The sequence below is a fragment of the Centroberyx gerrardi genome, chromosome 1 (genome assembly GCF_048128805.1).
Source record: "Centroberyx gerrardi isolate f3 chromosome 1, fCenGer3.hap1.cur.20231027, whole genome shotgun sequence".
Classification (NCBI taxonomy): domain Eukaryota; kingdom Metazoa; phylum Chordata; class Actinopteri; order Beryciformes; family Berycidae; genus Centroberyx; species Centroberyx gerrardi.
The window spans coordinates 13,929,014-13,954,388 of record NC_135997.1 but is presented as its reverse complement, the minus strand read 5'-3'; the positions used below and the strand labels follow the sequence as shown (position 1 = coordinate 13,954,388).

The 25,375-nt window shown below is 42.4% G+C and overlaps 1 protein-coding gene across 1 annotated transcript; it reads right to left on the bottom strand.

Annotated features, from left to right (window-relative positions):
- Positions 1-1,268: 1,268 nt before the first annotated feature.
- On the bottom strand, positions 1,269-25,238 carry ext2 (exostosin glycosyltransferase 2). Its single transcript, XM_071917199.2, has 15 exons — positions 25,116-25,238; positions 24,225-24,567; positions 23,861-24,084; positions 23,469-23,558; positions 21,288-21,404; positions 20,848-21,043; positions 20,467-20,606; positions 20,277-20,370; positions 12,391-12,522; positions 8,797-8,986; positions 5,949-6,115; positions 5,112-5,255; positions 4,356-4,484; positions 3,342-3,424; positions 1,269-3,002 (listed from the first exon to the last, which is right to left on the bottom strand). Exons 2-15 carry the CDS (start codon positions 24,537-24,539, stop codon positions 2,864-2,866), a joined length of 2,160 nt encoding a protein of 719 aa, XP_071773300.1. The 5' UTR covers positions 24,540-24,567; positions 25,116-25,238; the 3' UTR covers positions 1,269-2,863.
- Between the last annotated feature and the right edge of the window lie 137 nt (positions 25,239-25,375).

Sequence of the window (25,375 nt, the reverse complement as noted above, 5' to 3'; positions counted from 1 at the left end):
AATTAATAATTATATAAATGTGTGTGCTGTTGTGTGCAGGTACATTTTTGTGCATGCAAAATTGATTGATTTGAAGTGTTGTAAGACCCTTGGAAGTGTTACTAATTTGATGTATTGTTTTATTTTGTGAGACAATTGAAGTTTACCGTATTTGAGTGTATCACTTTTTTTTTTCTTTCGGTGGGATATGGACAAATTGCATTGTTTCCAAAGTTGTGTTTGAACATTTTGTTTTTCTCTAGATAGGCAATAATTATATGAATTTCAAAAGTTTTTTTTTCCAAGTTTTCATGGCTTTAAGCTATATGTCTTTTGAAATGATGGTATAATTTTACTCATGTTTGTGTTCTCATATATGTTTTGTGTGTGATTAAAGTACAATAAGTTATTGCACTTCTATGAAGACTCAGTATTTGTTCTTCTATTTGTTAAATATAGTGCAACACTGAAAAAGACTAATATTGGAGGAACACAGCTGGTATATAAAGGGCAGGATTCTTTTCAGTGGTAAGGAAATTGAAAATTACATTGTACATGGTAAATGGCTTCAGGTAACCAACAACTGTGTGATGATTACTCCCTCCAGCTCCTCCGCAGACCAAATGTTACGCCAAAGTCTATAACAACTCAGATACCAGACAGCACAGAGAAAATCAGCACAACTTTCCTCTCGTGTTTAGGGATTATTGCTGTTAAGTCACTCCAAGTTTCTGGAGAAGTCTTTCAAGTCCCCAGTTCAAGACACTGGTTGGCCGCAGCTTGAGAACAACGCTGCCTGCTATTATGTGTATAATAGTGTAGCTTATGAATTGCAGTGTGGGCCTCTCATTGCATCGCACCGCACTGCCAAAATTTCATGATTGTGTCATTCCTGTAGTCACATTCTGAAATCCCTATGCATTTCAGTCCCTTTGAAGGGACATGAGCGCTGAAACGAGATCGCACAACCCACAAGAATATCACACTAATTGAAGCTGACAAAAATACGAACTGCGCCCTTTTGAACTGCTGACATTGTACAGGGTGGATTAGGCAGCGTATATTAACAACAGGTGACAGGCTAGAGGGAATAGTGGTGCTACGAACGGATTGGTTGTGTCATGGAGGGCCTGGTTTGGACGGTCACAGATTGGAGTAAAGGCTGACATCCAAAAAAGATGTGACTGACATGTTACTTCATCTTCCTCCCAACACACTCTCACAGTACAAAAAAAGGAAACATAAGGAAACTTAACATGCAAGACAGTACTGTGGCCAAAACCATGAGCTGTACTAATGTAGTCTTTATTTATCGTGTATTACAAAGTCATATATATATATATATATTTATATATACACACACACATACATGCACGCGCACACACACACACACAACATTTTAAAACGATTTCATCAATGACTATACACCTTATGAAAATAAAAAAGGCAAATAAAAATCACAAGGCAATATTAACATCTTAAAAAAATTCTCTATGGCAAAAAGGATAGGATAAGGACACACAACAGCTAAAATTAAAGTAAAAATAAAAAAAAACATTACATCCAAATTCATCATTCCATTTATACCATCACTCTTGAGGAAAATGTTCAGATATGGAAATGTCTATTGATAATACTATATGTCTTCTATGCATGGCAAAAAAGAAATGTCTGTATGCTCATACACAAATCACAAATAAATAACTCCATGAAGCCATGAACTGAATAACTGCCCACTGCCAATGAGCAACCCTGTAAGGATTTTTTTTTTTTAAATATATCTTAATAAAGAAAGGCTTGCCCAGTCAGTGTAAAATTACAATTCGAGATGCGGCAGTAGCTCAGCCATCAATTTCTATCAGCAGATATTCACTCTAAATATTAGATGTAGGATACCAGCAACAGACCTTCTCAAATGTAAAGCAGAAACTGTGTGAGCCATTTGCAATATCTGTTAGCCACCATGCAGTGTATTACATTGTATTCCATTTACTGTTAGAAAAACCCTACACTGAAATGTTACTGAGCCATTTATTTACTCATATAATTCAAAGGTAAACATTTATTCCTTTGTCTGTTCAAACAGCGTAACTCATCCAGAAAAAAAAAATCTTGATCAGATCAGTGTCAGCCTTTAAAAAAAAAAAATCATAATAATAATCCCAATTGTAGTGTCATAAATTGACTATTTTAACAATTAACTACTAGTTTTCAAACATATTACACTGTACATAGAGGTGAGCTTCTCTCCCATACTGTATATCTGTACAGTTCTTGAGCTGCTGTAAACCAGCACTGCTGCAATATATACACTCATTCCAGAGCGACCAGAGCGCAGAGTCTCCAGCTCCAAAACAGTAACAGTGGGGACCACAAGCCTCTGATCGGTCACTCAGTCCATCAAACATCGCAGTTGGCCTGACCTTCCAATAGCAGTTCATGTAACAGTAGAAAGTTTGTGCATCAGAGTTGGTCGTTATTTTTCACTTGGTTAACCCAAATAAGCGAATCAATGCCATGTACTCAGCCTCAGTTTACTGAATCACACTAGTAAGTCGACCCCCAAGACCGATCGCCATCCGCAGCTTTCAATGGCCTCCGTCTAGTTAATTATCCAAGACATCGACATTATTTCCTCTAGATTTCTACATTATAACACCAGAACAGTACAGGCTCTGAAAATGAAAACCTAAAATCTACTCCATGCCCTACGAGCAACAAAATTAAACTTAAAAAGTCCATTGAACTGAAAGAGGATGGGAGCATATAGCACTTCAGTCCCAGTATTACTGTTGCAATTTTAAACAAGAGGACTGAAAGATGGTGGTGGCAAATAGAGACGTCTCGAAGCGGTGGCGGGGTCCAAACATCTGTCACAGGCTGGTCAGAGGCTGCCAATGTTGGGGAAGCTCTTGAGCTTCTCTGGGAAGTCGTCCTTATAGAGAACTGGGTCGGCACGGTGCTCCACCACCTTCAGAGGCATTGTACCAAAAACTGATGCAAACTTGTTGATGCACTCAGATCTACGGATAAAAACACGGCTTATTTAGTTAAGGTTTGCATCTCAAGTTCACAGAAGACTCTTATCCAAAGCCCTAGAGAATGGAGATCATTCAAAAGCCTGAAAAAAATTTGAATACTGAAATGCTCCACAGTACCACGCCAAAACTAATGTGGGTGTGCATGCATTTCAAAACATCTTGCGCAGTCTAATTTGCAGTGAAAAACGCTTTAATTGCATAGAAAAACAAGGAATTTCCAAGCTTTGTGTTAAAAAATATAGTTTCTCTTCACTTCGTAAGTAGTTTGGATAAATGATTCTGTTGTGTTGGGCTAAGATTTCGAAAAACAAACCACCGTACCTCTCCACCATGTGTGTCTGGTCCAGGGACAGTCCATCAATAGCTGTGCACTCAGGACACTTGAACTTTTTCCTGGGGGTCACCTAAACGGAAGCAGAAGCATATCAACAAGTTAGTTGAGGTGTTCACGTTTTTTTAAACCTCACTGGCCCGGATAGAGGCTATACTGTATATTGAACTGTCCATTATGAAGAAATAATAAAGAACCAACAATGCTCACTCTGTCTGTGATATCCTACAAGAACTTTTCATGTGTTGAGCATGCCAAGGAAAAATGGGCTGAATTCTCATCAGTGGAGTGATGTATGGCCTTCCTCTGTCTAACCTCTATCACATCTACACCCCACTGCATGCCTCCACCCAACACTCTAGACCTGTGAGTGTGTGTGTGTGTGTGTGTGTGTGTGTGTAGAAGCAGAGTAGGGGTTTCTGGCACAACTTCCCCTACTTCCAAGGTGCATGGAGAAGGGAAAAAGGTCTAAAAAGGTCAAAACTCCAGCAACACTTGTAGTATATAGAACAACTTTATTGTTAGACCAACGCATTTCGGCTTGTGGCCTTCATCAGGGTCAACTGTGTGTGTGTGTGTGTGTGTGTGTAAGAGAGAAAAGGAGAGAACGAAATGGAGAAAGAGAGATAGAGACAGTGAGAGAGAGGAAGACTGAGGGGGGTGGGTCAGTGTTTTCTGAAAGAACCTGGTTGAGATATGCAGTGGTGGGTGCAGGGGAGTGTGTAGTTCATGATTTGATGGCAGGGTGTGCGTGAGTCCCAGTGAGCTTAGGAAAACATACTCCGAGGGGGAGTGCCAGTGAGTGACACCCAGATAAGGGAGGTTAAGGCTGGGCTTTGGCTCGGGCCCCTGCACCTGGGCACAGTCAGTCCGATTTGGAGGAGGGGGGCAGTGAAATAGAAGGGTGAGAACTGATCAGACACAGAGATGCTGGACCCGTCTGTCAGCCTTCGCCCTCCCCTAAAGACTTATGGCACCCAGATCGGTGAGTGTTACGAGCGTACCTTTATGGGGGCTTTGCCTGTGATGTTCGCCACCAGGAAGTTCATGGCAATGTCTTCGCAGTTCATGTGAGCGTCCACCCAGTTCTTGATGTCTCCTGGCATCTTGTATGTATACAAATAGTTGAAGTACTGGAAGGGAAACAGACACAACACCGAATGAAAACTGGATGTCATATGGGCATTCAACTGAAATAAAATCCAACTCGTTTTGTTAAATAGCGCAGACACCGTTTGCCATCGTGACCCAAGAGTATGTAGGAGGAACCGCTGCTCTAGAATTTGCTTTGAATTGATGTGATTGCGTGAGCTTTTGGGTGACAGTGAGATAACCTTGCCCAACCTATGACACTGTACTCGTCTATCTCTCTCCGTCTGTGATCTTCCTGCCTACAACCCTTCACATACCCAAAGCAGAGCTATACAGGGAATTTAATTCTTTACAACCAGACCTTTCTCTAAACATCATTTTGGCACTCTAAGCACAGGAGAAAGGTCTGCCATAGGCCATTTCTCAGTGATGAATAATGGCAGGGGGAAAAAAAAAACATCTATAGAACTTTTATAAGTTGTTTCTGTGTTTATTTTAATAAGGTATACAGATATTATGGCAAATTTATTTTTCAAAATTCTTTGTGCCTGTTTGTCATCATCTAAGCATAAATTCTAACATCCATGTGTTGCACCAAGGGAAACTTGGAGAGAGAGTGCAAGAGAGCGAGAGCAAGCAAAGAAAACGATTGAAAATTCCCAGGATACCTTGTGGTAGAAAGCGGCTCCAGTTAGAACCATGGAGACCTCATTGGTCCACTCCGACTCGTACTTCCACTTCCCCATCTCATGGTCCCAGAGGTGCAGCCGGCCAGGATAGCCCACTAGCCTGTCTGGGAACTCCCTCCACACCTGGGGCAAATGGCAGCACAGGAGACAGATTGTCTGACACACTCCGCTTAATTGAGCCAAGGTGAGAACTGACGGCATATACACAATGATTAATGATTAGAACCTAGTCTCAGAAAGGTTTAATACACAAATTAATCTTAAGTTTCAAAATATCGCTGTCTGGACATTTTTGTCTGAGCCAAAAATCACTGTGATAATCAAAGTGAAATGCCTGATGCAGGCCCTCTCTCTCTGAAAGGTATGATTGGCTGAATATCAGCCTTGATGCCAGCAGCCTGTCTAATCCTTCTTTTGAGAGCAAGAAGCACCGTCACATAGTCAGACAGACAGCTCCTCTATGGTATCCTGCCTCTCATTCCATGTAATTATCCTTAAACTGAGCACAATTGTATTAAATGGGTTCTAAGTGCATTCAGGTGAGTGTGCTAGGCTGAGCGGGGCCGTGCAGGTCTGTGAGCATGGAAAGCATCAGCTCTAGACCTGTCATCATTCCTCACACATCAAACACATCCCCAGGCAGCAGGCGGTCAAATCCCCACTACTGGAGACTGAGACTATAATCTCCCTGAATGACTTTAAACTCTGGGATCAACTTGAAATGGCTGGCTGCATTACCTGCCATCGGGGGAAGGATGGGAAAGTAAAGTCAAGGTTGACGTCCAATTTTGGGGTCGTTGGGTGTCATTCTCTTACCTCGTAGCCAAACTGCAGTTCATCAGACGTCAGCATGATGATGTCATCATCGATTGCTAGCACAGCCTCCGTCTCGATCTCGTCGTAGGGAAAGAAGCGGTTACTCAGCTTGTTTTCTTTGGTCCGCACAACTTTGAGAGGCACAGCTATCTTCGGCCAGAGAGACTCTACCAGGAGGAAACCAATTCAATAAGAAGGTTAAACAAAATTATAAATATGGCCAATTTCAGTCTCTGAAGATGGGTCAAGAATGATGATGTCATTCACCACTGAAGGGGACATTTGAAGTCTGTCTGGCAGTGGAAAAGAGTGCCCTGGCAGCAAAACTTCACTCACTGACTCGTATCGCTACGCTAACCTCAAGCACGTGCAAATCTAACCACACAGAGATTCTTCATGAGGCAGATCAACAAAGTGTTTTTTCAGGGGAGTGTTTCAAAGAGCTTGGGCAGTGTCCATGGCACGGAGTATGGCGCAGACATATGACACAGAATGTGTCCCCTCATTAATGGTGTAACTGGGGCCTGGCAGACTATAACAAGCGCTTCAGGTCATCCTAACCAAGTCTGAGGTCTCCTGTCAAAAGCTATTGTCGGGAAAACTGCAATGTTAAACACCCATATTTTCTTCTAATTCACGCTGCAAATGTTGCTGTCTTCCCTTCTTTCATTTCCAAAGTTGGAAAGACAGTGGGAGTAGGGGAATCAGGGGTTATTATCCGAATTATAAAAATGCAGCCCCACCTTGGCATGGGCCAAAATGTATACACTGTTAAACCCACAAATAACTGACTGCTAGAATCCCCTCTTATGTGACCTCTTGTATTCATTCTGTTAAAGCCAACATATAATCCTATATTCTGAACAATAACCTATGGCTTTATGCATATCTGCTGCATTTAGCTCCCTAATGCAATTTATCTCAGCTGCTGTAAAGGTATTGCAAAACTGCCACCACAGTGAATATTTATAAGATCAGCTACAGAAATGACAAGCAGGTCAAGGGAATTTGATAGAAATAGATGAAAAGCTGGGTGTCAATTAAGTCTATTATTAAAAATGATCATCAAACTGACAAAGCTCTCTTTAAAAAATGCTACACAGGAGGAAGCAAAAATAGCAGCCTGAAAATACTAAACATATCAGCCCTTGGTGTGAATGAGGAAGAAATCTGTCTTCATATTGGACTGAGCCCCAAGAGTTTGACCCGTCAATGGCCCCTTGTTAATTCTAATGGGTCACAAAGCTCCAGCCAGGCGCCGCTGATGCCTCTAATCAAAAGGCAACTCACAGCCATTAGGGGGCACTTCAAAGTCACCTCACTACTTCATTACATTAGCTAACTCTTACAGCAGCAGGATAGATTTAATTCCCGGTCAAGACCAGTCTTCGTCTGAAAGCTGAGTTAAGCCGTCAGTGGGGTAAGTCTCCATGAACAGTTGTATACTTAATTGCCATATTAAGGCGAATAATTAGAGCACAAGGCGCTATAAATAACAACTAATAACAGCTTACTCTGACACATCTCTGATGGACTAAAACTGCTCAAGTCTTGTGCCACAGACTAACAGCCGCGAAAAGCAGAAAAACAGACAGACAGCAAGAAAGTTAAATTATAGAGTGCCGTTTCTTGTCAGGCAAGACTGAGGAGACCTACTGACATCTTCCTCAGGTTAAATTGGTAGAACATCATGAAGTGTGTGCATAGGGTGCTGAGTACTAATATACTATACTAAACAGTACTAAGATGATGTGAAAATCTCAATTTCACAGCTATCTTTTGTTACTGTTCTCTGTCTGAGGGCAACATGCCACTGAGCTGTATGCTTTCCTCAATCTCTGTGAGAAGGAAAGCCAGAGAGCTTTGGCTCTAGAGCTCAGCATGTCATGCCTCTCAGTGTTTCTTCTGGAGAGACGAGTCTTGGCTGCTCTTGCTGTTATCACTCATCTGTTGTACATCACAAGCTCCACTCCAGGCCTTAAAAACCACCATGGCATGGAGAAAGAGAGAGAGTGAGTAAAAAAAAAACCTATCCGCACTCACATAAAGTTGCCATTTCAATTTGGTGCGCTTAGCCACTTTAATTTCATGTATGTGTCCAGCTGACAGGTTTAGTAAATCTCTTAACATCATAAAAAAAGATGCTGGAATGCTGTAGACAATGGAAAACAAGTATAGCACTGTAATATCCCATCTATGAATATTAAATTGGATATTGTGCACTGATGTCTATAGGTAAGCATAAGACTTAAGTTATGCAGAGGGACACTTGTGTGAATTGTGCCTAGAATGGCAGCAACATGGAGTGGGCAGGTCTTAATAAGATATAAGGATTGCTAGGGTGGCCTCATGGTTAGAGACTAGATGTGACAGAAAGGTTGCAGGTTTTAATCCCTCTCAAAGTAACCTTGAGCAAGATATTGAACCTTTACCTGCCCCAGGCGCGCTGCAAAGGGCTGACCTTGCTCTTTGACTTCCGTGCTTAAACACATATACGTAGGTGCTTAGAAGAATAGACAAAGAGGATAAATTAATTATTCTTAACTACAATCCAGAGGCCAAGGCACTTAACTTTCTAACTACCATCCAAAGCACTTAAATTTTAGCTGCCCTAGCACTGCTGGTCAGTAGCCAGTAGAAGATTATGGTTGCAGTAGGCAGGTCCTACGAGTGAATGCGTGCAAGTGAATAATTGTGAATCAAGGCTGTGCTGAAAGAGAGCATGCACGCTAATAAAAATCTTTACTGGATAAATAAATCCATTTAGAATTTAATGTGTATTTTGAAACATGAACTTCCTCAGCTGTAGTGAGAATCTCAGCAGGGTTATCCTCAGATCCCAGCTCACCTTCAGGAGGACTCTTGTTCTGGTTATTCCACACCACCAGCAGCTTAGCCAAACTGGGCACCTTGGAGATTTCTGTGATGACCCGGAAGAGACTCTCAATGCGGTCGTAGGTCAGCACCACTGCTGTGAACCCAGGTGACCTCGGTGGGATGAGGGGCAGGAACAGAGGGCTGTTCACGCTGGACCACTTCTACAGAGGACGAGAAACAAAGAAAAACATATGCATTTTAGGTCGAAATAATCTCTTTCACCATGCAAAGCTATTGTAGAACCAGCCACATGTCTTCTGTGTCACCACCGTGTCTGTCATGTTTTCCATGATTTAAGGCACCATAATAATGCTTCACTGGACGGTGAGGTCACCTGCAGCGATTTCCAGATGATGTCTTTTGCTATGGTGCAAGAATCATCCAATAATTTCTCTCAGGGGCTAATTGAGTCAGTGCAGAGTATGCCAGGCAAATAGTGAGACGCTGACCGGGAATGCCAAGTAAACCATATAAATGCAGCAGCAAGTGAAGGGGAAAGAGACAGAGAACCAGAATGTACTGACAGAAAGAGAGGAGTTTGCATTATTCTACTGCTCTGGCGATGTTTTGATGATGTGTGTTTTATCAGAGAGCTCAAGGGTCCTCTATGCAGCAGGGATCCAGGAGAGCTCCACTGTTCTGGTTGAAGGGTTGGATGGGGGGGATGAGAAAAGAGCGCAGAAGCAGCGGGACAGGGGAGAGGAAGGGGAGAAGTGAAGAATAGTATAGAGAAGAGTGGGGTGTGCCAGGTAGTGAATGCTATGGGCGTCAGTGGCTGTCTACAGTCAATGTGGAACTTGGCTCTCTCTTTCCTGGCTCTCCATTAAAATGGCCTGTAAACCCCTTGGAGCTGCACTGGCTCCAGCTTAGATCAAGTGACACTGTTAAACAAATGATGCCAAAGGAGAGGTGTCTGATGCTGTGAAAATTGTGCACAACTAAACTCTAAAAGTTACCAACATAGTCATTTTGATTACAATGACCACAAAACATGGAGTAATTTACATTTTTAAAAAATGAATTCAATTTCTCATGTAACAGCTTGAAATACACAAAAAGCAATTCCTTTTGTATACCTCATTTACTAGCATGCAAAGCTACAGCACTAGCAAATGAAGGAGCGTCAAGGTTCACTTAATAGATTTCATCAAAGACTCCCCAAATGTTCCACACTGGTTACAGTGACACTCAAACCAATCTGAGCAGGGTAAAGAGAGGGCAGATCTGACAGTAAATCTGTGGGCTTCTTGAAGTACGCCTAGAGCACGTTTCTCCTCTGGCCCCAGGTGGCCACAAACACACGCTGGTGGTTATGTGGCTCCTTCCACGGCATCCACGCAAGTCTGTCAACAGAGACGCAGCCACTGCCATATACACAACATCAGTCACTCCTCCACCAATAAAAATTCACTTTACTGGCAAGTGGAAACTTCCTTGTGGTCGTTCTGACATTGTCATACAAGCAGAGGGGGAAATAATTAAACTAACACGGCGACACATATGCATTAAAATGAATAAAAGCGGCAGAGACCACTTAAGTCATTTGTCTGACAGAATAAATTGGATGAAAAGAAAGCCACAGCTCAAAGTGTCTAAATGAATCACCAACAGATTCTGTTATAGGGAGTTAAGGTGTTTTTTTGAACAGTTGCTTCTTGCACTGGAATGGGAGGAAAATGTATTTTACTATATGAAATATTACTATTTTTTATTCATCTGGCCAGGATTATTCCTACTAAAACACATATCCATTTTAACATCCAGGTTTAACAGCATACCAGTATAGGACTAGAATATGCACATACACACAGCCATAGCAGCACTAGGTTTAACCTATGTTTCTCTGAGATGCACAATGATAAAATAAATTGAAAATGAAAGGTAAATCATTGTTCAAAAGTTAGGCTAAAACACAGGAAGCCTTTAAAAATATAAGATAGTGATTATTAACGTTGAATATGGGTTCATGAGCCCCAGGTGCTTTGATTGATGGCAAAAAAGCAGTTTCAAACACGTGGCACATTTAAAAGCATGAGATGCCTGAAGTCTTGAACTGCAAAAACCTTACAACTATGCCCACTACCTACAACTCCCAAACAAAAAGCAGCTTGTCCCCTGTTCTGAAAGCCCCCTCCAAAGGCACCAGCAATCCTGGGAAATGTGCTTTCAATTACCAGCCTGAAGACTACAGGAGAGGAAAAAAAAACCCTGCCTGATTTATTTAGTGCTCTGTTCAAGTTCTTCTCACCGTCCCTCCACTGAATCCATCGAGAAAACACTTCAACTCCCATCTTAGGCAGGAATGGCCAGAGGTCTGAACCCTGACACAATTAACCTCCTGTGGGCCTGGACAAGCCCTGAGACCTGAGTGATGCTGATGGATAGCAAAGGGGGGTGGACACACTGACCAAACTTTCTGACAGAAGTGGCCAATGTCAAGTGTAATTGCTGATTAACAAGCTACCTGTTCAGAGGAAAACAGGCAACCGTGGTCATGACTGAGCAGCTGCCTGATTGTGAACCCATTAATCCTGTGTGACTGTACGGCTTTGAGCGGCACTGAAATGCCAAACATCATAAAACACCCTTCGGAGTGCTGCTTGTTTACGCCAATGCAACCTGATTGTGAGTGGGTCTGCTTACACTGGGTTACACATAGACATTTGACAGATGCGCAAATGCTATTATGCACACACACACACACACACACACACACACACACACACACACACACACACAAACGCACACATGCACACGCCTCTACCACACAGGCTGAGGATGGAGGAAAGACCAGAGATCAGACTGGGCTGATTAACAACTCCTGAGAGATGGTCGCCCAGCCAGGCTGTCTGCAGCCACACACTCCAACAACCACAGGGATACTAAACTCACACACACACACACACACACACACACACACACACACACACACACACACATCATTCCTCATATCCAGTATTCTCTCTACAAGCACAATGACTCAGACATGCAGGAACTTATTTTTCACCACAATGGAGGCATCCTCCTAGTGCAGAACTGCTGACACAAACTGGCTGCCTCAGAGCTAGCTGGGTGTTTACCAAACTTTGAAGCACTGCATGTGTGGAGCCTGAGAGAGAAGGAAGGGAGCCACTCTCACTCTGCCACAGCGGCTTAGATTTACAGGGTACAGCAGAGTGGGAAAGCTATGCTTATGTGGCAGTGTGAGCGTCTGTATGGTCAAAGCTCCATCCTGGGCTAGTGTCATTCAGAGTGCCAGGATGTCTGCAATAAAAAGACTCCCAGGAATACAACTCTCTGTAGCTCACCACAGTAGAGCGCAACCACACTAAGACACATACAATGACTGAACAGGGCATATAGCTGTATGTTAGAAGAGAAAAGACTTAAGGGCGTTGATATTGATAAATATCAGACATTGTTGAAAGACACAAATCCATGGTTAGACACAAATAATCCTGGAAGCATTATAAAAGCAAAATTAAGACAATTATCTTTGTTCATGGCTAAATGTTACAAATGCATGCCAAATGCATGGTAACATCAAGTCTACATAGTTACATACCACTACAGGTGGATTGTTCCACTGCTCGTAAGTGCGTGAGGCGTATGGATAGATGCGGTCGTTGATGATCTGGAGGGTTGTCATGCCAATAGCCTTCATGGAACTGAAGTAGGCCTCCCAGAACCAGCGTGCCTGGGGACACAAATGGGACACACTGGTTAAAATGCATACAAGCAAACAGAACAAGCACAAACCTGCTTAGAAGATCAGCACTGCACTACACATTTAACAGACTGGATATTAATCAAACACCTTTCTGTACACCTTCCAGATATTCACTTCACTTTACAGATGTAGATAACATGTACAGCGGTGCAGATTTGGGTATTTGCATTAATAGATGAATCATATGTACAAAAAAATGACAATGTCCTCATAATCAAAACACGTTAACAGTTGTGAGAAGTTTGTGAACCCTTTGGAATTACCTCGACTGCTGCAGTAATTGCTCCCAAAATGTGGTCCGCTTTTGATTTAAGTCATAATAATAGATAAATGCAATCTGAATAAACAAATAGAAACAATAGTACTTTTTCATGTCTTTATTGAAGACATTGTTTAAGCAGTCAGAGTCTGGAATGGAAAACAATCTGTAAACCTTTAGAAATGGGAACTGGTAGAACCTCCTTAACAGCAATAACCTCAACCAAATGTTTCCTGTAGCTGCTGACCAGACCTGCATAATGGATGGGCCATTCCTCTTTCAGGAACAGTTCCAGTTCATTGATATTTTTGGGATGTCTTGCATGAACACGTCGCTTCAGGTCATGCAACAGCATTTAAATGGGCTTAAGGTACACAACAGACATTAGCAAGGACAAGAGATGCCTGCAGATCCTTAGTCGTTACCCTAATGTTCTTTGTCATCTCCTTGAGATTTGGACGCCGCACTTGCAGTGATCTTTGCAGAACACCCACTTCTAGGGAGAGTAGCAACGATGCTACATTTTTTGAAGATTTGTTGCATTTATCTGCATGACTGTTGACTGATGGAGGCTCAAGTTTTTAGAGATGCTTCTGTAGCCCGTGCCAGCCTTATGAGCTTCAACAACTCTTCTTCTGAGGTCCTCTGAAGTCACTTTTGATTGGGGCATTTTTTGATAAGGCAGGGCAACTCTAATCCATATCTGAATGTCATCACATTGGTTGGCATACCAGATTCCAATCACCCCTTTTGACAGAAGTATTTTTCCTAGAGGTTCATATATGTTTTCCAGCCAAGACTGTGAATGCTTAAGCAATGTCTTCAATAAAAACATGAAAAAGTACAATTGTTTGTGTGTTATTGTTTATTCCGATTGTGTTTATCTATTGTTATGACTGAGATGAAGACCAGACCACATTTTAGGACCAATTAATGCAGAAATGTGAGTTCACAAACTTTTTCTCACAATTGTATATTAAAGACATGCTCTGACCAAGCAATGATGTATAGATTTGTCCAGAGCAGCATATTGACCCTGATGTGCAGTGGATGGCAGTGAATTGGCCTTCATTTGCAAATGTTGGGCTACTATTATGAGCAACAGCCAAGCCTCCCACAGGTCCTGTCCCTGGCCCCTGCTCTATAAAGAGACTTCAAGGGACAGTTCAGAGGGGAGAGGAGCCTGTAAGAGTTAATGAAGCTTCAAACAACATCGTCTCCTGCCAGGAGGCACCGTGCCATACTGACCTGACTCCACCCCACCAGCTCCTCGTTGACCCAGAGTTCTGGGGGGCAGAGGACGTACGTGTGTGTGTGTGTGTGTGTCTTAAGTCATAGCCTCAGTATAACATGCAGACCAAGGTCAATGCCACTGTCTAGACTATGATGGTGTGAGATTTTGATTAAAGGACCAATAACAATTGTATCAAAGACAAATGTGCAATGCAGACCCCCCAAATATGACACTGACTCCCACTGGTGTGTGTGTGTATGTATGATGTGCCTATGGATTAGCCAGAGTTGCGGCGGTGCGCTACGCTTCCATCCTGTTCTCCCATTAAATGCACCAATGTGTTTTATTGACTTGTGTGTGTTGTCATATGGTCCACAGAGACAGCCCTTAGTGGTCCATGTGACCATCCCCCAAAGCACCCATGCCATAGCAACTTTTTAGCAACATTTATTTTTATGGAGGGGGTGAGGAGAATTCAAAAAGACTCTCTAATCTCGGGGGGGAATCCCAACAGCCCATAAATCAGCCAGTGATGAAAGTTTCTTTTCCGACCGGGAGGAGGCAGAAAGCAAACTGTGCTGGCCTGAGAGGTCCGCCCCGCCACCCTCTCCCAGCGCCTGAAGGAATTTTTATGAGCAGGAAAGAAGAGACAGAGCTGCAGGAGAGGAAGAGTCTCGAGAGCAGTGAAGCACTTCATTTCATCTTTATGTCATTGCCTCCAGTCCAAAACCCTAGTTTCAAGTGTTCCTTTCTCTTTGACGTGCTGACGACCAAAGATTTGTAGCAGGATAAATATGGCAAGTGTAACCCATTTGTTCCATGAGCTTTGTACCATTTCACCAATGAAAAGGATATTATGGTTCATTTAAAGTGTAAATGTTAACCTGCTGCAACAATTAGGAAATGAGGGAAACAATCGTAAGATAAAAATCTCAGGTCAAATAGGATGTTCCTCAGTAAGTCGAGGAGAATAGTCAACAGTTAGATTTAACACTTAGTTAACACTCCAATCCTTTTTTTTCTCCCCAGACTGGAGACCTAACAAGCAGCTCCCACTCTTTTGTTGGTTAAACTGCTAGACCTCATCTGTCAGTCAACTAATAAAAAATGGATGAAACAAACTCTCCAGACTGCCCACAATAATTGGTCAAAATCAAGGTCAGAAACAGTTTGGAGTACAGTAGTCTTCATCACTTTGTCTAACTCGGTGGGAGTTGGCAAGTGCCTGACAGATGATTCAACCTATTGACCACAATTGGCAGCCAGTGAGCTTGGGATAGAGCCCGCCAATCATTAGTGTTTTGACATAATCAAAAACAGCGGTACAGGGCTAGCAAAACCAAATCCATTTCAATCGTGCTAGCTGCTCACTTGAGAAACTGCTTTGATTACTATGCATTGCAGTTTACTTTGCTTTTTAATGCAATCAAAACATCTACACACAAACACAAATATTTTTGAACAATTTTCAATCTTGAGCAGACGGGAAAGTGTATCCAACCTTAGGGCAGCGGTTTTCAATCCTGGTCCTCGTCGGGGCCCAGAGTAGTGCTGGTTTTCTATCCTACCAGGTACTTAATTACATTCACCTGGTGTCCCAGGTGTAAATCACTCCCTGATTAGATGGCTACAATGAAAACCAACAGGGCTCTGGGTCCTGAAGAACACGATTGAAGACCACTGCCTTAGGGGCAGGCTTTAGATGGGATTACATGGGCTTGGTGCTAGCTAGAGCCCCATGGTTTCCTGGATTACAGACTACTTCACGAACAGCCTGCAGTTTGTCTGCCTCCAGAGCAGCAGGTCAGACATTCTGTACCGTCTCCATTCCTGTTCACCCTCTACACCTCAGATTTCAGATTCAAATCTGGGTCACGCCATCTCCAGAAGTAATTCCTCTATTGTGGCATGCATCCGTGAGGGCAAGAAAGGAAAATACAGGAATCTGGTGGAGAGCTTCATCAGGTGGTGCAAGGAGAACCACCTTCAACTCAGCATCAGTAAGACTAAGGAGCTGGTAGTGGATTTCTGATGGAGTGAGAAGCCACTGACTCCTATCACCATCCAGGGTGACGGAGATAGTTCAGCTCTACAAATACCTGGGATGCACATCAACAACAAACTGGAGCGGACTGATAACACTGAGGCATCGTATAAGGAAGGGGAGAGCAGACTGTTCTTCTTGAGGAAGCACAGGTCTTTCAATGCATCCTGCGGAGGCAGCTCTGTTGTGGGGTTGAACCTGGATACCGAGGCAGCAGCAGAGGGAGGATGAGGACTATGCTGAATTCTATCCTGGACACCACCTCCAACCACCTTTATAGTGAGCCAATATGGAGCACCTTCAGCCTTCACTTCATTGCCTCAAGGCTCAACACAGAGCACTACAGGCGCTCTTTTGTGCTAGCTGCCATCAGACTGTACAATTCTTCCTGTCTAGGAGGTTGCGGAGGCAAAACACCTGTACTGCACATACAAGCTATCATGGACTACCGATGCTCTGGACCAATCTATACATCAATTGCTTGCACAGCTCATGTCTTTATGTATATAACATGTTTTGATTATGAGCACAGTCACTTTTGTGCACATATGGTTCCTCCATCTATTAATGCAAATACCGTAATGCAAATATCTGTAAAGTGGCATGTCATGAATATATCTGGAAGGTGTATTGTTCTCAACATGTCTACATGTCTAGACACATCTGTACATATCTTCACCTACTGCTGCTATTCTGCATTCTGTTCTGTGCTTTGAAATCCATAGTTTCATACATTTCTCCTTCAGATACCCTAGTCTTGGAATTGTAGGTTGTGAATGTTTATATAACCCCACTGATCTATTCTTATTAATATCCTATATTTCTTTTATGTATTCTATTCTTATAACTACTTTCTGCCGGAGCGGTCCCATTTCCACATGGGGATCAATAAGGTTTCATCTTATCTATTCTGATCTAATGACTGAAAACTACTGACTTTGGCTGTGCTAATCTAATAAAGGCCTGCATGTATTCTATTATAAGGGTCTGACCCAAACTAGGCTCAAGGGAGTCAGTGTGCAGAACATGGGCTCAGAGGTCTCACTTGAGCACTGTTAACATCTCGCAGCTGTTTAGCACTTAGCCTTTTAATTTGTGACCTAAATGGATGCTATTACATCAACTCAAATTTGAAAATGAGTTTTGTTGTCTGAATTGAATCTGCTGGTTACTGTTGGAAGCTCAACAGTAGTCCTACATAATTTATTTGACCTGGTCTCAGATAAGACTTACCACCCTGAGTCAATCAACTGCTCTGGCCCTGCAAGATGAACTTAAAGGGGACTACTACTCAATTCGTACATGCTACTTCACTATGGTCAAGGACAGTCAATATTTGTATAAATGAAAAACACTCTGCCAAAGCCAGAAAACAAAGTATTAAGACTCAAATGAATAGACAATGAATAGATGACAATGAATACTGATTTGGGGACATGGTTTCTCTCTGTCCGGGTTTATATGTACATCCAAATGAGCTTTGTTCGTAAAAGCTTTGGTCAATGTAGCTACTCCTCTCCCTACAAAATCAACCTAACAATCACCTACACAATCCTTGCCGATTCATTGTGTTTGGAGCAGCTCCAGATTTTACATCTTGATGACATCACAGGTCCAAGTCTTACTTCTCTGGTCTCTGGCTTTGGGGTAAGAGCTGTTGGCCATAACTGAACTAAGCTATACCAAAGAAGTAAAATATAAATTCTTAAATTGATTGGTATTTCCTTTTGAATGAGTAGGAATTCTCTATAACTATTTTTACATAAGCACAAAGCCAGACCACATGAGAACGTAGACAGTGCCGCTGTGTGAAGCACAGACTGCTGAGCCCTCTGCTGGTCAGACTTTAGAAATACTTCAGCTCAACAACAAAGTCAACGATGAAGCCTTTCCGGAGTATAGCAACAATACAAAGTCAGACACTGTAGAAATATCGGCTCAAGGGTTCAGGCTCTCAGCACTCACAAAACATGTATTCTCATTAAGGCTACAAACCAAATTACGCTGCCTTTTACACCCAGGGAGGGTGGAGAGTATGGGTCAGGACAAAGGGTGGGTGAGGAATGTCTCCAGATGTGCGCAGGTATGGGTAGACATAGAATGGTCCTTTACAGCACGCCATAAATCCTGGGCGAGACGGACCTTTGTGCAAATGAGCCCATCCTACCCTCCTCACCCTGCCAACTGGGGTGATTTGGGTCTGAGTCCTGACAACCTATCAGTCTGGGAAGAGTCAGACATGCACAGGACACACTGACCATCTCACTCCCCTCCGTGACTGGTGAAACCCATGCATACTACATCTAGGTGTTTCACTGATCTTTAACAAAGCCTCAGGGAACACTTTCCAAGTTCAATTTTTTGTCTTTTAACAAGACCTAAATCCAAGTTGTAGAGACAAATAAGCTGTCAATACAAATAAAATAAATAATGCTCTCAGTTTGGCAGTGAATATTCGGTCACATACTGTGAGACCACATGCAAACTTCTGTAGTCCTACCAGCACTCTCCAGATTCTACCTCATGTCAAACCTTCGTTGCACTGCGCACCTGCTTTGAATACTCCCTTCTTGTTACGCTCACATCTCTCCCTCTGTAAATAAAAGTTTTTCTGATACTAAGTTAGGAACAGACTGTAATGGCCAATGCAACCATCCAGATGTGCTGCATAAAATGGAATTCTAAAGTGGATTTGTGGATTTTCTTTAAGAAAGTGATGTACCTGTACAGGCCTACAGGAACATTTTATTTTAGAACATGATACAAAAGTGGAACACCAACAGTAAAATACACTACTGGTGGCCAAATTCCCTGCATTGCAAAAACTTTAAAACCTGCTTAGCAAGACAGACCAATCAAAGTATGTGTTTATCTAATACCTCATAATGCCAGAGCAGTAGGCTATAGGTGACATGCTTTCTTTACATTTTAAATTAGTATAATAAATGCATAAGTGAGTGAATACAGTGATAATTTAACTTCATTTTCAGGAAAATATTTTGGCTAGAAAAATTATGGATGGCTAATAACTTCTGAAAACCTTTGACCATTGTAGCTTGTAAACAAAAAAAGTTCAAGATGAAACATGTAGGATTTTCCCAATAATACATCAATGTGAAATTACTTATGACAGCACATTCTGATGCTAGGAAAAAATATGACTGTCACCGTTACAAACAGTAGCCCTGATCAACTGTTTTGCACAATTTTGCCCAAATAGAAAGTAGCCTACAGGGGCTTTAGAATGTGCACAGATGGCGGTAATTACAATTCATTTGACAATAATATATAAAGAAAATCCTCTACAGGTTACCTTTAGTTTCAAACAAATTATCATTATCACTTCTGTAGAGAAATGCCTTAGACAGAGGACTGACATACAACCAACCCAATCCACCTTTAGACCATCAGAGCAGACAGAAGAGCACTGTGACTAGTGGATAAGCATATCAGATCTACGCCACTAAGTTAGCTGTGAGCTATAGACAGGGGAATTCACCCCCCACCTCCACCCCATGAGCAAGCCATGTTTTAGAGCTTGTCTGGTGTAATCCAACCCCAAGCCCGTCTCTGAGCCCTTGGCCTAAGACGTCTGTTTGGCCAGTATAATTGGTAAATGGACCAGCGTTGATACAAGGGAATGAGAAACAGCTTGAACCGGTGCACTTCTCTCATAGGGGCTTTCACTTTTGTTTATTGTGGCTCAATGTAGCTATTAAATGGAAAGAGACAGAGTGAGTTGTCTTCCGTGCGTTTCACTAGAGCTAAAATCAACACAGTTGAGTCTTCAGAAGAGCTTTTTTTATCTAGATTGAGCAAATGAGGAGTAAATTCAACCTTGCAAAAAAGTGAGGGTAATATCCAAGGGCCTGTCACGTCAGAGAGAATTTGTTATGGCTTCCATAGACTTGGTTGGCTGGCTGAGGTACAGGCACATCATGTCTCCTAGTGACAACTCCTCTAACCACCACTTTACACCAAGTCAATCTGAGAGGTCATGGCCTATTCACCTATGGCTCACTTGTATAGAAATTGACTTCTAAAAGACTTACATTTTGTGTGTGCTAAAAAGCTCCAAAAGCTGCAAACTCACAACTGCAAATTTACAATAAACCACTCTAAATATGCTAGGAAAAGTCAGCTATTCAACTGGACATATGCACCGATAACATTTGGACTGGTACCTGTCTCTGCATCTCCTCCACCTGTCTGTGAGGAATACTCTTTAGGATGGTGTACATCTCTGACAGCTTCTCCTCTGGAATAACCACCGACGCCCTGTGTAAAACACACACACACAAAATAAATCAACTGAAAAGAGCAGACAGTCAACACAATTTACTGTCTGTCAATTGTTTTGTGCCTTGGTCAGACCTCTTCCAGTCAAGGACCTCAGAGAATGGCAGAATGTAGGAGTCAGCTAGGACGACGGGGACGCAGCCAGCTTGCAGCACATCACTAAGGGCAGCCTGACCCAGACGTGCCCCACGCAGAACCACACAGAACGATGACTCCTGCAGACATTGGGAACAGACTGTTAATGGGACATGCCCCTTTGCATTGAACAAACAAAAATATTTTTTTCTGAGAAATAATTGTAGATTTAGGTCTAAAACGAGGATCCAACTAAAAGCATAAAATCAGATTTGATTTTCCGCTGTCTAATGAAGGCAATGTACTGCATTTATCAAGGATGGTGCATCTTGACACTCTCAATCCCAGGAATGGATCCTTTCATGCTGTCATGCTTCCCACCTGCAGGATCTGCGGGTAGTCGTACACCTGCCCCTTGTAGCAGCGTTTGCGTGCGGAGGCGGCTCCCTGAGAGAGGTTGCTGCACTTGTCCAGGAGGAGCAGCGCCTCTCCATTTTCCTCCTTCAGACGCTCCAGCTCGGCACGGTACTCCCGGTGGATTGCTGTCTGAGACGACAGAATAAAGTAGCGCCGCGGCCTGGGGGAAATGGAGATAGGAGATGTGCCACTGGTTATTGAGTCATACTTTTTACTGTTGATCCATAAATGGCTCCTCAGTGAAGACTGGCCTAAAGAGCATCAGTCAGCTTTCCAAGTAGCATCATTTTCCTCCTACGGAACACCATCTTAGAGACGTGTCATTAGATAAATTAGGTGAAGTGACTAATGATGTGACCCTTAAACAAAATGATGAGGGGTAATGTGTGAGATGATGAGCTCACCCAGGCTGTCTTTCAGGCAGCTCAACATCTGCAGAAAGGGGGCTGTAAACTGGGATGCTGACATCATAACCTTGCCTGTAGGTCCACGTGGAGAAACCGCCACCAGCCAGCAGGGCTCTGAAACACACACACACACACACACACACAGGGCCTACATATTACCTTTTCAAAAAGTTAGAATTGTCCCATTGCTTCAACAGACTCTGCTTGCAACAGAACTGAACTAAAGGAACCTGCCTTCAAAATATTAATTCATTATTTTGTCCAAATGCTTCCTATGAGCACCACATACTTGGCCGATGTGGTATATAAAGTCACATCAAACACTACTTAGTGCTTGGCCTTATAACAAGACTACATATAGTCTGAATGTAGTTTAAGTGATGAAACATATTTTGGATTCAGTCCTATTCAGACAAGTTGAATATACAGTTGAAACACACACTCAGTCGCACACACCTGGTTCTGATGAGGCTGCATGCCAAATGGAGTCCAGCTGGATGAGCCCAGGAAATTCCTTACAGCTACAGATAAGTGTTCATTGTCTCAAGGCTAGGTGTTCATAAAACCAACCTCTTCCACCTAGAACCATCAGTCCAGCCAAGAGGAAGGCTGAGAAACATGGGCTCTTGGCTAGTAAATACCAGGAGATTAAACATGTCTGCTCAAGGCCTCTTGAAACGGTGCTATCTTATAACTACTTATAAGCATCTTTTTCATCTTCATCAATTGATCATCTTTAACATAGCGTGAGTGACTGCAATTATGGTCAAGGCCATTTAACGTTGTGTAATCCACTGTTGGATGAAAAGGGTTGTCCTCTGTCTTATCTAGTTACAAACCAACAATGACAAAACATGATAAAAGCAGAAAACAAGAAGTGAACAAATTCAAACAAGAAACTAATTATCCTTTCACTTTGTACCTACAGCTGGCGAGTCACTGATATACATCTTGACAACATGCTTCCCTCTAGTGGTCTGAATAAAAACTACTGTATTTGTCTAATTTTTATGCTTGGCAGCAGTACTGGCGATCACCTAGGTACATTTTCATTGGGTCATTTTTGAACTGCACATGTCTGAACTGACTGTCAGTAACCTTTATAGTGCTTGAACCTGTGGTGGTAACCTCTACTGGCCCACAGATGGTGCTGATTGTCTTCTTGTTATTAACATTTGCTTATCATGATTGCAATAATTCTTATGAAGGCCTGCCACTGCTAAACTGCCACAGACCTCTACCCATTAAGTATTATATAGTTACCCATAGTGCTGTAATGATGTGCAAGTTTTATATATACTACTCCTCTTTTTCTGTAGAGGAATCATGGATTGTAAAATGTCAATTCATGATTAAAAATAAACATGAGTTATCTTTATTCCAGGTAACTGATGTTTGCAAGGCAGGTACTGTTACATAGAGAAACTCTTTGGAATTGGGTATTTCTGTTCCCATTCCTTCGTCTTTCTTTTATTTTTGTCCTAGTTTACATTCTGCTGATGCAGCTTGGTAATAATAGGCAGAAAAATGTGGGCATATGCCAAAATTTCTCATTAGAAATCAATACTTGGAAGTGGAATGAGTAGGCTATACAGTGTATATGTTATGGTTTATGGGGAAAAAACGGTCAATGTACCTGTCAATTTGTACATTACACGATGTTGTGGTACGTGTACACATGCACCGGCCAATTTGTATATTTACCTAAATCTTTTGTTTTCTAACACTTTTTCTCTTTCTCTCTCACTCATCTCCTTAGAGTTGAGTGGCTTGTCCAAGCTCACACTGCATGACTCAAAACTTGTCAAGCAATCACATGTCTTACACAGTGTTATAACAGTGAAGTACTTATTTCTTTGACCCATGCAGCTGTTATTTTTTTAATTGTCCATTCTGGTAAGTGACAAATACATGCCACTTGTCTGAATACTTTTTCCATTTGTCCCAGACAATTGTACAACTGTTAACATTGAACGCTGCTTAATATGACGCTCAACTGATGTCATATATATATATATTTTTACTATTTGAAGCCAACTTTCCAGAGGTTTTAAAGCAATGCTGCAACCAATCTAAACAAGTACTCAAATAATATGCTGCATAAATCATCTCCAAATAATGTAGATTATGATGGACCACTTTTTAAGTTGCTAAATGGGCTTTGCAAGATGTAGCTACCTGTCTCTGGGCACATCCAAGGCAGTGTTGTAGTCTGGCGGGCCTCCAGGTAACATGTTGAAAAGCAGGTGATTCATCCCTTTGTCCCACCTAGAAACACATACACAATGTATACAGTGTGTTGATAAAAAAAAAAAGATTTTTTTTTAATAATAATAATAATAGTCTTTTAGAGATCAAAAGCAACATTTGAGCCTCAATCCTAATGATAACCCCATTGATATTAGAGAAATTGGGGAGAAAGAATAGCACAGAGGGGAATATCTGCAGAGCAAACACTGTGATTGAGAATGACAAAGTGGTACAAATCTACTATATGATCTAAGTGAATGACTGATGAAGGCTATGATTTTTTTTTTCAGAACTGGAACTAGGGCAGGAGTGTGGTTTACCTAGGTAGCATTGCCAGCGCCTGGGCAGTCTCTCTGATACGCAGGGAGTTCTGGTTTAGTACATCAATAGAGGGGACAAAGAGACAAGCCCTGGTGACATCATCAGTGTAAAAGTCACTGTCAGAGATGGCACTGAGCAGGTCGTTGTATTCCCGTGATAGCCCTGTGCTGCTGATGGGAACCCCCACCTCATCCACAAATCTCTGCAGGGGGTAGATGTACACCTGCAAAACAAAGATTTGAACAGTGGGTCATCATTTCAACAACAAAGAACATGGACAAACAGACAATTCTGGTGCTGATGGGATGTGCTTGGATTGCACGGGCTATAAGTGATGTGAAGGTGGTCCTGGGAGGCAATCACCTTGATTCGGTTCTTAGGGTTGTAGCCACATCTGTACACATCAAAACAAGTGTGCATGCGGCAGCTGAGGTCCCCCCTCTCAGGAATGGGGCTGGAAACAGGGAGGCGGACCAGAGGTGCATCGTGGACGCTGCGTTTATCCAGGGTCCAGTCAGCTGTGGACTCAATGGAGTGGGGCCAGAACTGGAACATCCCCGTGGCGATGAGTCCCAGCAGCACCACGGAGAAGAGGGTGATGTAGTATATGCGGTGCTTGGTCTTCATCCGCGGGATAAGAGCCGGGCCCCGCGAACTATACTTACCAGAGGCACACATGCCTGACTCCAGTCTTTCCAACAGACCACTATAAGAATGCATGAGGAAAAATTACAGTTGCATACATTGTTATACAGTATAGGCTACCCCATCTCATCAACAGATCTCTGAACCTTTGAGAATAATATGTCGCTAGCTCTGTTAAAATCAATGTTCAGGGGGCAGAAAATATCCCAGTCAGACTCCAGATCAAGTGTTCAGTGTATACACCACTGATTAATCCCTACAAGACATTGACTTCACTGTTACACCTGTATGTAAAGTTATTAGCTATTGCCCTTAGCTGTGGGCCGGCAAGCTAACGTCAGCGAAGCCAAAATACTGACCAAAACACAGGGCAAAACCTTTTGCAGATTCAGCTAACGTTGAATTTTGAATGTATAATGCCAATACATTTTACTTTCGCTAGTAAGTTAGCTAACTGCAGCCAGTACACGTATTATTTGGCTAACCTCTCTTTCACTCTCTCTAACATTCTTGCTAGCTAACTAACGATAGCTGACGTTCTTTTGCTAAAAAAAACCAAAACAAAAAAAAACAGGACGGTCCAAGCATTCTCTTTAGCTACATATTTACCTAAACGTTTGACTGAAGAGACGTCGACAGCTCGGTATTAATTCATGGCAACCTTTTGAAAACAGGACTTGTAAACACAGTGCTAGCGTTAACGTAACAAGCTAACGTTAGCATCTAAGATCTACGGAAGTCTTTTGTGATTTCCGGCTGTCTCGTTCTTCTTCGCTTTGTTGTTGTAGTTCTTGTAGCTCAGGAGGGAGCGTCACTATGATGTAGCCCTCTGGTGGCTACATGCGAAGCTTAGTGAGGAAGGACGGATG

Excerpts from the sequence above, each read along its gene's own strand:
- ext2 (XM_071917199.2), bottom strand. The coding sequence starts at position 24,539 with ATGTGTGCCTCTGGTAAGTATAGTTCGCGGGGCCCGGCTCTTATCCCG. Across the intron at positions 24,085-24,224 it reads ACCCTAAGAACCGAATCAAG|GTGTACATCTACCCCCTGCA; the intron begins GTGATTGCCTCC and ends TTTGTTTTGCAG. Across the intron at positions 4,485-5,111 it reads GAGCCGCTTTCTACCACAAG|TACTTCAACTATTTGTATAC; the intron begins GTATCCTGGGAA and ends TTTCCCTTCCAG.